The 13,468-nt window shown below is 33.1% G+C and overlaps 1 protein-coding gene across 1 annotated transcript in view; it reads right to left on the bottom strand.

The window, feature by feature from the left end:
• The window catches only part of LOC133193162 (protogenin-like), a 69,787-nt gene extending 65,945 nt beyond the window's left edge, over positions 1 to 3,842 (bottom strand). Inside the window, exon 1 of the mRNA XM_061329132.1 lies at positions 3,515 to 3,842. Coding sequence (XP_061185116.1) covers positions 3,515 to 3,626 — 112 coding nt within the window. The 5' untranslated portion in view covers positions 3,627 to 3,842. The remainder of the gene's footprint in view (positions 1 to 3,514) is intronic.
• Positions 3,843 to 13,468: the final 9,626 nt, after the last annotated feature.

The following is a 13,468-nucleotide window of genomic DNA, read 5'->3' as shown; positions in this document are numbered from 1 at the left end:
AATGAATTCATAAATCTCCTATACATTTGTTTTTCTTTCCTGTCATATAAGTAACTTCTATTTAAGACCAGTCGCGGTTAAGCCGAACAGTAGGTGCTCACTTCAGGATCACGGCACTGTTCTACAACATAGGTACAGCTGTAGTAACTGTTCCTTCACCAAGCACCAAGTATCAGAAATGAAAATCACAGCAGGCACAGATCCAGAAATTTTTCTCAGGAGGGGGGGGGGGGGGGGGGGGAGGGGGGGTCTACCCCAGTCAAAAAAAAAATTCAAACCCAAAAACTTCTTGACAAAAAAAACAAAACAAATAAACCCCTAAATTCCTTTCCCTATCCAGAAAATTTCTTCACAAGCAAAAAAAAACGTAAAATCCATTTCTGTAATGTGAAAAACACCTATTTCGTGGTGGTGATGGTGGGGTCCACGTTTTCTAAGGGGGGGGGGGGGGGCAAGGATGTTTATAATTTGCTTCAGTATATACTTTTAGTAACTCTGCAAATTCCAGGGGGGGCCCGGACCCTCCCCAAAAAAAAATCCGCGCATGCACAGGTTTTTTAGATATTAGTCAACTAATGTACACTATAACAGTACACATCAATCTTAGTCTGTTTCTGTTCTTTATAGATAGCATAGATGTTAATTTTAATACAAATTAATTTAATAAATTATTTTTTGTGTCTAGTGTAATTATGTCTCCTATAGGTATCCACCAATGGACCAAGGCTGCAAAGTCAAAAATACTAATACATGTACTTTATCTAATTTCAAATTTTCATATTTTATAATTGTAAAATATAATTGTAAAAATAGAACTTAGAAAGTGCCTATATATTCACCATTATGCTGGCAAGTTGGTAATCTATGAAGTGTTTCATTTATAGTAAACAATTAAAGTAAAGAAGATATTAATAATAAAAACAATGAATTCACCCTGGTGCAAAACTGACAAAGACTTGGGTCATTATCATATATGTCATACTAGTATATCATTCAGTGATATTTGTGGTTCTACTGCAGTGCATTATTCCCATTGAGTTAGCAGGTGAAAGTTAAATTATCATTGCTTTTTTCTGAGCCCTATCTGTAACAAATAGAGTTTGCATAGATTCATCATTTCCATGTCCTGTTCAACTATTCCACAAAAATTAAATCACAGGGGCATCCTATCCACTCTGTTCTCTATTACACATTATATTATAAATACATCATTATGTATTTATTATATGTGTAATAGAGAACAGAGTGGATAGGATGCCTCTGTGATCATAAATATAAAAAGTATTAAAATAAAATGAATTAATCCTAAATTATTTTTATTTTTCGACCACCCAATGCAATTTTTGAGACAGTAAATCGTAAACCAAAAAATAAATAAATAAATAAAAACTGTGGCCTTGGAGCGAACCTGAAAGTGATAGACCATTTATACCTCCAAACTAAATTAATAATTTCAGAGAAAATGGGGAACACTTAAAATTATTCTAATTAAATCCCAATTACATAATAATTGATTTATTTTCCCTATTTTTTCATACATGTATTTGATCACCACATTTCAAATCACATATGATGTTTTCTGTCTCCCAAAGGACAGCGGAAAATTAAATTTAAAAAAAAAATAACAAAATCAATTATTGAAATTTCATCATATTTGTTTTCCAAAGGTTTTAAACAACATGATGATAAGGTGGATTGACAGAGAAAATAACCTTATTTTAAAGCATTTTGATAAATTGTAATTGTAGAGCCCTCTTTACACCGCACACTAAAGAGTTCTGATTTTGTGGTATTTTTATGCAAATAAGAGTATTCTGCCCTTTGATCTACAATTAAATAAATTGAAATATACATTTGATTACTTAATCTGTGATCAAATTAAGCATTCACAACATTTTAGTAGGTCAAGATAAATATACTGTCTGAAAACTTCATTTGCAGGTATTTTGCCCACTTAAGTATACAACAGTGATTTCTGTTCATCGGTACTTTATTGTCTTGAACATTTTTCCTGGGGGTAAATGCAAGGTACATGTATCCTATGTTGAAAATGGAATAGATAAGCTCGATATTTATACCTTTATTCCAAAATATCTTTTCCTTTAGTGTATAGAGGGCGGTTCTTATTTAAATAAAAAAAAATCAACAGCAGACATTTATATATACATGTAGTTGGCTAAACATTATAAAAATGAAAATATTAGGAGCACCCCCCTTTCTTCCCTTCCCCAACCCAATTCAAATGTTCCCATTACAATTTGAACCAGCTTTGACCTATATGTATAACAATTAAGCCATCTCAACATGCTTTTATACATGTAGACTTATCTTGCGGTCATTTTTTTTTTTACCTTGCACCGCACACCCGAAAACCCGGTATCTGACTATTAAATGTACATTTTTTACAATGCATTATACAACAAAATTTGTCCAAACCAACCTTTGTGTAATATATGATAAAGTCTGGCCCCTGAACAGCTAAGCTATATATCAAGCAAAAGCAATTTACATGTATCTTTTTCCATTCAATGAAATATTTACACTACTGATTCTCTCTCTCTTTCTAATATATATAGTTAATTGCTGCAGTGTAATGTTAAATTTTCATCCACTATACATTTCTATGTTTAATGAAACTATTAAACTATTACAATTCCAAGCTTTATAAAAAATGTAATTATTCATGTTATTCATAAGGGATAAAAAAAAGTGATGGAAAAAACAATAAAGCATTCCCCGAATACAGATTTCTTAGAAACAACAAAAATAAACAATTACGAAATTTTTTTAAGGAAAAATTGTTTTTGATAAATATTTAGAAATCCGCTCATGATAGAACGGCGAAAACTTTCGTGTTTGTTGGCGGGTTTTCTGGGTTACCAGGAGTTTTAGAACTTCGCCGTCACCTTATATTTTCCGTTGTTTACTGTAGATAACTTTTTTAGCTGGAGTTTACAACCCCCTGTGAACCCCCGACATGCAAGTCGACCTGTGATTTATAAACAGTACTGGCTTACTGTCAGTCGGCGAGATAACAGCCAAAAACACAGCACCGTAAAAACACACGGCACGTATCATACTGCGCTTATATAAAGTCGGCGTGCCATCGGTAATATCCACTAAATAATATGAAATATTTATTAAACATTATATTTTTTTTATCCTTAAAAAAATCTAACATATCTGATATCAAAAACAAGCAATGTTATTAATCCGATGAGATCAAAAAAATAAAATAATGTGTATTAAGAATTTGCGCAAAGTCAATGGTCAGTGCGCATGACCTTTCGATCAGGTCAGCAGACGGCGAGACAGGTTACAACAGAAATAGGTCACGTAGGGGCGCCCCGTACCAAGAATGCTGCCTTTTCTTTATGCCATCGCCATGTTCGCCTGCAGTTTATTTTTATCAACGAGGTCAAAATAGTTAAAAAGAGATGATAAAGAGTGTGGATAAATGAACCATATTGTTCCGAATTAAACTCTATTGTGACCACAAGAGACAAGGACTTACCCCTACACGAAAGGGTCCCAGACAACAGAATACACACACACATCTGGAGAAGAGAATCCATGTTTAAATATTTCACAGTGTTAGACATGCGGGTTGTATGTGCGGCCTGCATTTGATCGTCTGCACTACGACAAAGCTCGCGCGGGCCGCTAGTCGCAGGGTGGGGGTGCAGATTTCTGTAAAGTGGACCCTGGCATTTCGGATCTAGGTTACGTCGACACAGATGTTTCCTTGTTTCTCGGTTGATGAGCTCGAGACTTTTAACGTGTTGGTGTAAAGAATGTCCTTTTGACTGGCTTGTTGCACGGTCTGCAGTTTTTGCGCATCGATCGCTAGATCTTTGTTCCTATAAACAGCATTATGCTAATACTTAATGGTCCTCTCTCTCTCTCTCTCGCTCGCTCTCTCTCTCTCGTATTATTTATATCAGTTTAATCTCTTGTTACGAGATTATTACATGTATTTGTACTATCAATACAAATACTATCAATACAACTTAAAAGCGCTTCCAGAAGGTAGTCATGGAATTTCAATATTACAGTGCGTGCTTGCAAATTGTACGTTTTGGTCAATCTTTTTTTTCGATAAGTTTTAACATTAAATTAACGAGTTTTAACCCCTTCATTTAAGATAAATAATCACCCCTGAAACTAAATTAGCCTTAATTAATGCGTTTATATATTACGTATATTAAAGATACGTGCATTTCTACAAGCCAAAGCTTTCTCATTGGAGTTACTAGTAATTAATTTTCTTTTTTCAATGGAATTACTAGTATTTTTTTTTTTGTGAGAGAGAGTTAGGGTGTGTGTGGGATCCGCATCTTGGGACATTTGTGTGATAAATGCTTTTAGGTGCACACTATTGGCACAAGGTAGAAGATTTGGTGATTTGTAAATGCCACAAACAATTCTCTCGATTAATTAAGAACATTATGACGGGACTAAAATGACCACAACTCATGAAACCGAATCAAAGCATAACAGTCTCTCGCTTTATCTATTTAGAATGACAATGCTTTTGGTTTACCCGTCTAGCTGTCCATTCGTTATACAATTGATATACAATAGCCACCTGAGGAATTTAATATTCATCGAGTCCGAAGGGCGAGGCGACTGTTGTACTTACAGGGTGGCTGAATCATCGTATTGACCTCAAAATCAGCAATAGTTGTTATGCCCCTGTATCGAAGATTCGGGGATATATAGTTTTTGCCCTGTCCGTCTATCTGTCTGTCCGCAAAAACTTTAAGATTGCCCATAACTTTTGATTGGTTGGAGCTATGGCTTTTAAATTTCATATGTGAATTCCTTGTGACAAGACCTTTCTTTAGGTACCAGCGTATTTGACCTTGAAGTTTAATCCCAGTTTTGCAAAATTTTACCGAACTTTAACATTGGCCATAACATTTGATCAATTGGTGCTAGGGCTTTCTTATTTCACAAGTGTAATCCTTGTGACGAGACTTTCCATTGGATACCAATAACTTTTTTTTCTTTTATTAAAATCATAATAGGTCACAAACATATCATAATATCAATATTAATGTAATATCAGATATTAGTATTAGATAAAAATATACAAATATGCATAGTAGTCAGTATCATTATAACATACACACACACATACATACATACATACATACATACATATATATATATATATATATATATATATATATATATATATATATATATATATATATATATATATATATATATATATATATATATATATATATATATATATATATATATAATATATATATACACATATACATATATATATTTATAAAAAAAATCAGCTAAATCATGGTAAATATCACTTCTAATCTGACCAATCTTCCTAAGAACATCATTTTGAATATAAAGCATATATTTCAACCTGAAGAGACATAATTTGTCGAAATGCGCATCTGGTGCATCAAAATTGGTACCGTATATGATTTACATTATGACCCCTGGGTCGAGGCCTCTGCTGGTGGACTGTTAGTCCCCGAGGGTCTCTACAGCCCAGTAACCTAGTACTTCGGTACTAGCTTAAAAATACGGATATATATTTAAATCCCGTGGTAATATTTAAAAAATTATTTCAAAAATAAGGATTATCTCCCTCATGCATAGCTCTGATCCTTCGAGGTATTTGGCTCCATTTTTTGGCATCTTTTTTTGCTCTTTCAAAGCTTTTTTATTGAAATATTTTGGATTTCCAACGTTTTGGCTTGAGCATCACTGAAGAGACATAATTTGTCGAAATGCGCATCTGGTGCATCAAAATTGGTACCGTATATGATTTACATGTAGGAGATTTTCCTCAGACAAGTGAAGCTAATAAATGCTAACAAATTATTAAAAAGCAAAGTTTTTTCACTACTTTCATTATAAAATCCAAGTACAATTAATTTCCAAGTAATGTCAAATTTTAGAAAAAGGCTCACTTTTTCCCATATGGGTTTAATAATTTTACAATCAAACAGGAGATGTTTTGTATCATCTTCAGTTTCACAATTTTCACACAAAGGAGAAATATCTTTGTTCCACTTGCTTACAGAAACATTGTTATTCAAAATACCATGTAATAATTTATAATTAAATTCTGATATTCTCTTCTCGTACATATTCGAAATCTTGTTTTTATAAATATTTTTCCATATACAACCATCCTGAACATTAAATATTTTTTTCCATCTGTTTTCAAATAAATGTTTTGAAATTTCATACCAATAAATATAGAGCAATAAAAATTGCTTCTTATCTCTCGTATTGATTTTACAACCTGTTTTTTAAATAAAAAAAAATATATGTTTGGTTTTACTTTCACGTATTTAGCATAGGAACAGTCAAAATTTTGTTTATACTCTTTAACAGCTATTTTAAGCATATAATATTCACATAATATATTATTTTTTCGTTTTAATTTGTTTAAAAAATAATTGATATCATACATTTCCCCTGATTCGTCAAATATATCTTTAATATACAAAATGCCACTTTGTAACCAATTTTTAAAACACAAGGGTTTTGAATTAAATTGAAAAAGATTATTATTCCATAAAAATTCACTTAAAAATTCGTCTCTCTTTAAATTATTAATTGGCATTTCTTTGCATTTTATATCTGTTAAATGCTGTAAACACATTACCGTAAAATTTGGGCAGATTCAACATTTTGAAAAACTCGGATTCGATAAAATTACACTCGCTAGTTTTGATAATATCAAATACTGAAATATTGCACCGTTGCAGAATACCAATAACTTTGACCTTTACCTAGGAGTTTGACCTACTTTTGAAAAAAACTTTAACCTTGGCCATAACTTTTGAACGGTTGGTGCTAGAGCTTCCATATTCAAATATGTAATCCTTGTGACAAGACTTTCCTTTGGATACCAAAAGCTTTGACCCTTTGACCTTGACCTAGGAGTTTGACCTACTTTTGAACAACTTTGACCTTGGCCATAACTTTTGAACGGTTGGTGCTAGGGCTTACATATTCAAATATGTAATCTTTGTGACAAGACCTTCCTTTGGATACCAACAACTTTGACCCTTTGACCTTGGCCTTGGAGTTTGACCTACTTTTGGAAAACTTTAACCTTGGCCATAACTTTTGAACAATTAGTGCTAGGGCTTTCATACTTCACATATGCAGTCCTTGTGACAAGACCTTCCTTTGGATACCAACACCTTTGACCTTGGCCTAGGAGTTTGACCTAATTTTTAAAAATTCAACTTCGGCCATAACTTTTGAACGTTTGGTGCTAGGGCTTACATATTCAAATATGTAATCTTTGTGACAAGACCTTCCTTGATACCAACAACTTTGACCCTTTGACCTTGACGTAGGAGTTTGACCTACTTTTGAAAAACTTTGACCTTGATCACCTGGAAGGTCTCGTGTACGTTAACATAATTTAGTATGAATTTTACAATGTTGGATCTCAGCCAATCAGAGAGCTATGAATTAGTCAACAAATAATAAAAACAATTAAAGCTATTTTTTTAAGTCAATACGATGATTTAGCAAAGACCTAAAGCAAAGGGACTGCCTGCTTTAGGTCTATGGATTTAGCAACCCTCGCAGTACAATATTGTACTTTTTGGGTAACTAAATCATCGTATTGACTTCAAAAACAACAAATGATACTCATAATTTATAGTATTTTAAAATTTGTAATTTGTTGATCCAATTTTTGGTCTGTTGAGGAAGACAAATTTTTAAAGATCTATTCTCTGTAACTGCTTAAACGCATGGTCACCAATTTTGATGAAACTTTGCCCATTTTAATAACTTGACACCGGAAACATAAATCAAATAAAATTTGGTTTCTATGTGTCTTGGTTGCCATGGTAACAGCCGGAAAAGTTTGAAAAACTGTGATTTTCAGCTAATTTGAATTTTTATTGAGCCTTAACAAAGACTTAGAAAAACAAACAAACCATTCTTAGAAAAAGATGACACCTTGTTGCCACTTATGCTATAAAGAAACTATTTAGAATATATTTCTAAGTAAATGGTAACCATGGGTACATTTGGAATACATATTAAATGCAGAAAAACGCTGAAAAGCGCTCAATATTTACTATTGATTGGTGATATATGACCAATCTCCATCAACAACTCAAGAAAAGCAATAATAATATTTGACCTTAAGCAATTAGGTTTTGGTAATGTTTTTCTAAAAATAACTTTTATGTTTGCCATGGTAACACAGTGTAACCATACAAAATTTGTTGATAAGTTTTGGTTAATGCTTCCATGCTAAGGAAAAACATGGAAATTCAAGACTGGCAAATGTACATCATTAGGACCTTGTAAAACAGAAAACATAAGAAAAATTGGGATAAATTGCTACTTTGCAGTGTAACCATGGAAACAACGTACCATTTGTTAAAGTGATATTTTTTGTTGCTTTTTGTTGTTAATTTAGTTCCCTTTCAATGAAGAAACATGTTATTTGACTCACATTGAATAGAATATCATATATTTATAGTGGTAACGTTTGATGTAGAAAATAACACTGTTTTCATGGTTACTAAGAAGGGACAAAGTTCGATTTTGCTCACTTTATAGCAATATTAAACCCCATACGGTAGCTTCTTGCATCCAGTTAGAGACTTGTGGTAGCGAAAATTGAAAGTCAGGTCAGTTGTTCATGAATATCAGTCATAAAAGTTTTGGAATCTACATAACAAGAGTAGAGAAACAAAATATTTTTCAGCTTTTCATTCATATTTTTTCTTTGCGGTATTTAAAACTATAGCAACCATTGCCAACAAAAAAAAATATCACATTTCGTCCTTGATATATGTGGTACGATGATCTTTATCTATAAATATGTTGCATTTCAACCTATAATGCTTTTATTTTGAGTGTATTATTTTATAAAAATGAATGAATAAATTTATTACTTTTGAATACTTTGTTTCCATAGTTACATATCTAATTGTTGATTTCCCAAACATGTTTATCATGCAATTAAAACATCAGGCCTTCAACTTGTGGAAACAGTCATTGTCACTTTTTTGCACTGCTGCAAGCGTTAACTATCATGGTTTTCTTAACATGTTGAAAAATGCAATTTTTCAAAGTGTATGGCGTGTTGCCATGGTAACCATAACCCATAGTAACCAATTTTTGCCTGATTTAAGTTTACGGTATCAAAGACTTTTATCATAGAGAGTTTGGAGAAATTCTGAGACTATGTGTGCCACAGCTCCTATATGAAATTTAAAGTCATTACAGAGAATGTTGCATTCCGACATAAAAAAAAAGGTTTATGGCTATAAATATATTAGTTCAGTTGTACATCATATGTTGGAAGTTACATATGGATATTATTCGATATTTTATGAAAATTTTCCTAAATCTCATCTGATTACTTCTCTATTGTAAGTCAACATCTAGTTATGCTGCATGTTGACATAATTATCTTGCATATATAGACAAAATATTTAGATAATTTGCATCAGGGACAGACATATGATACTTAAAATTAACATTGTTTAAGCATGTATTTTGTTGAATTCCGTAAATCCATCATAAATAAATGAAGAAATTTACGACGCCTACATATTAATTGTATATATTAAGGTGCAGAGCAACATAACCAATAAAAAGGGGACAGCACTCGTACACACACAGAGAGAAATAAAAAAAAAATTGGAAAAGATGGGATTTTGATGTTGAGAACGAGGATTCTAGACTGGCAGGAATACACCATTTTAATGTCACCAAATTGTAAAATGGCATAATTGAAATGTGTTTGTAACAGTTGAGTGGCTCAGTACAAATTCTTTCCAACCCCTTAAAGGGGTAGGGAGCCACCTCAACATAAAAACAAGAATGATTACCTGCAAACAAAGAGCAGATTGTATTTACGTTGGTTATTTTCAATGACGCACAAACTTTCGATTTTTATAAGTATTTTATTTTTGTTTGTCTGTTTAATACTTAAAATCCAGGATTTTCTGTGAATTTGAACTCATACCTAGAAAATACTTTTTTTTATTAATAGAAGCAAGAACCAGATTTTGTAAAGGGGTGAGGTTTAAGAAAGCAAGAGTTGTTTTTCCTTCGACAAGAATACATTTTTACTGTATTTTTCTTTTTCTTAGAATTTTCCTCATAGACCCCCACTGGTGGATTGGGGGGTTACAACTCCTTAAAATTTCCAAAAATTAGGTTGCATACATGTGTATTAATATAAAGGTAAAACTGCCATAATATTAAAATGTGTGCTAAGTATTCAAAATAAGTTAGTAAATACGAGATTTGGTACTCTTGCAAAATCAGCGTCATGTGGAAAATATTTAATTTCAATCAATTACAGATGTATAAATATCCTGAGAGATGGAGTCCATAATCATTTCCACAATACAGACTTGCCATTGGCAAATTAATACTGAAAAAAAATCTTCGTAAACATTTTACTACTGAAATTGTCGCTTTACTTTTGTCAGAAAATGTTTTAAACTATATATATATTTTTTTTTCAATCAACCGTGCACATAGGGATGTTCCATAGAGAAAGATGTTGCTGTCTCAGAAAATGATAAACTTGTAAACAGTCAGAATAAAATATGAATTATGAAATTTCTAATATTTTTTTTATATAAAATTGCAAAAATTATTGGTAACCCAGAGGAAAAAGTTGATTTGGACCACCCATGTATCAAAGCAATGAAATATCCCAAGATAAAGCATTGCAGAGTTCATTTTCTTTCTGGGCAACAGAGGAGAACTTTTTAGTCAAAAGCATCAATAAGATTAATGTGGAAAAAAATCACCGGTATAGATGGAATTTTCCCAAAACTCTTGCATATTCATTTGCTATATCAATTATCAGTAAATCTCTTTAATTCGAAAGTAATTAACCTTTCCTTAGCAACATCAACATTCCCTGATAAAATAGCCCATGTGACTCCAATTCATAAGAACAAGAGGTCCATGGGACACATCGCTCACCTGGGCATATTGGCTAAAAAAGCACTAATCAGTTCAGTATTGAAAAGTTTACAGGGGGGACTTGAATTTTAAACTATCTGAGGATGCTTCCACATCAGTATAACAAATGGCTTTGCTGTTCTTGAGCATAAGATTTTTTCCTGTATATTCCTTTGTAAAACTTTGATCCCCCATTGTGAATCCTCCCTATCCCCGTAGGTCATCATTTGAACAAACTTGAATCTACACTACCTGAGTATGCTTCCATACCAATATGACTAACTATGGCTTTTCTGTTGAGAAGAAGATTTTTTCCTATATTTTCCTATGTAAAACTTTGATCCACCATTGTGGCCCCATCCTACTTCCGGGGTCATCATTTGAACAAATTTGAATCTACACCACCTGAGTATAGTTCAATATGACTAAAGATGGCTGTTATGTTCTTGAGAATATTTTTTTATATATATATTCCTATGTAAAACTTTGATTCCCCATTGTGACCCCACCCTACCCTCAGGGGTTATGATTTGAACAAATTTGAATCAACACTACCTGAGGATGCTTCCATATCAAAATGACTAATCATGGCTTTGGTGTTCTTGAGAAGATTTTTAAAGTTTTTTTCCTATATATTCCTATGTAAAACTTTGATCCCCAATTGTGGCCCCACCCTACCCCCAGGGGTCACGATTTTAACAAACTTGAATCTACACTACCTGATGATGCTTCCATATCAATATGGCTTTGGTGTTCTTGAGGAAATTTTTTAAAAATATTCCTGTGTATTCCTATGTAAAATTTTGACCCCCTATTGTGTCCCCACCATACCCCCGGGGGTCTCATGATTTGGACAAACTTGAATCTACACTATGTAATGAAGGTTTCACATAAGTTTCAACTTTTCTGGCCTAATGATTCTTGAGTAGAAGATATTTAAAAGATGACACCAAATTTTCACTAATTCTTACATATCTCCCCTTGGAAGAGGGCATGGCCCTTTATTTGATAACTTGAATCCCCTTTACCCATTGATGCTTTTTAGGCAAGTTTGGTCAAAATTGGCCCATTGGTTCTTGAGAAGAACTCGAAAATGTGAAAAGTTTATAGACGGACAGACAGACGTCAGACAAAATGTGATCAGAAAAGCTCACTTGAGCTTTCAGCTCAGGTGAGCTAAAAACTGTAGTCTAGAGAAGAGGAAGTATAGAAGATCAGTAAGTGTCCTACCAACAATGCCGAAAATTTTCGCAAGAGCAATTCAAACTCGGTTATCAAACTTTTTCAATTATATCTTTGATCCGTTTTATCATCTTTCGTTCAGGTTTCGGATGTCAGTCAACTGTACTAAGAATGATGGAAGACTGAGGGGGGGGGGGGGGGGTCTTGCATAATTAAGCCATTTTAATGGGTCTCTCCAAAGCCTTTGATGCCTTCCCTCGAACTTTTTCTCCTGAAGTTGAAAGTCTGCTCAAAACATGTTAGATACTTGTTACTTCATCTCACAAAGGAAGTAAGGCAGCATATAAGCGACATGCTAAACATCATTAAAGGTGTCTCGCAAGGATCAATTCTAGGTCCTCTGCTATTTAACATATTTATTTAAATGACCTGTTTGTCTTTGTTGATAATATAATCTCTACAATAATGCAGATGATACTGCTTTATCAGACAAATCTCTAGGAAAGGTTAAATGAAAGCTTTGCAAGATAACAGTAAATCTCTGATTAGACAGCTTTCTTTGGACAAAATGCAGGCTAACCTCGAAAAATTCCAGGCTTTCTCTATTGGCAAATGAATAAATAAATAAATATATATAAAATAAAATAGAGTATTTAATTTAGATGAATTAAATTTGCCTGTGGTAGTGAATTAAACTAAAAATGTGTTCATAGGGAACTTTACTAAATAAGTCAAAAATACCATCCTTAATCGAGTACCCGTGGCGCATTAGTTAAAGCGTTTGCCCTACAGTCGCAGAGGAAGGAGTTAATCCTTTTGTAGCGGGTTCGGATCCACTGTGTGACGTGGAGACCGGTCCTTCCGATGAGACCGTATAAACCGAGGTCCCGGGTTGCAGTAGGAGCTAGCACGAAGATCCCTCAATGTAAGTGTAGAGTACAGTTCTATATTTGCAGCCCTCCACCGGCAAGTGGTGGCGTCTCAATATGAGTGAAAAATTCTCGAAGGGACGTTAAACATGCAAACAAACCATTCTAAACACAAGAAACATGCGCGCCATTGCTTAAGAAACTTTTAAAATCCTCCAAGAGTTAAGTTAATCTTTTCTGCAAGATGTGGTTGTTTTAAAAATACAATTTCATACAATTTGAGACTGACTTGAACATAGTTTATTGTAATAAATATATAAATGGGATTGGACACAAGTTTATAACACTTAATTCGTCCTCTCCCTACATGAAATTTCAATAATAATTTAAATTTTAGATATTCAAATACTGCAGTGGTCCCAAGTCTAATAAAAACAAGGTATGTATAAAATCGATCA

The sequence above is a fragment of the Saccostrea echinata genome, unplaced genomic scaffold, assembly GCF_033153115.1.
Source record: "Saccostrea echinata isolate AGI-Se365-2 ecotype Australia unplaced genomic scaffold, CSIRO_AGI_Sech_v1 ptg000027l, whole genome shotgun sequence".
NCBI lineage: Eukaryota > Metazoa > Mollusca > Bivalvia > Ostreida > Ostreidae > Saccostrea > Saccostrea echinata.
This window is presented reverse-complemented; position numbering and strand designations above follow the sequence as displayed.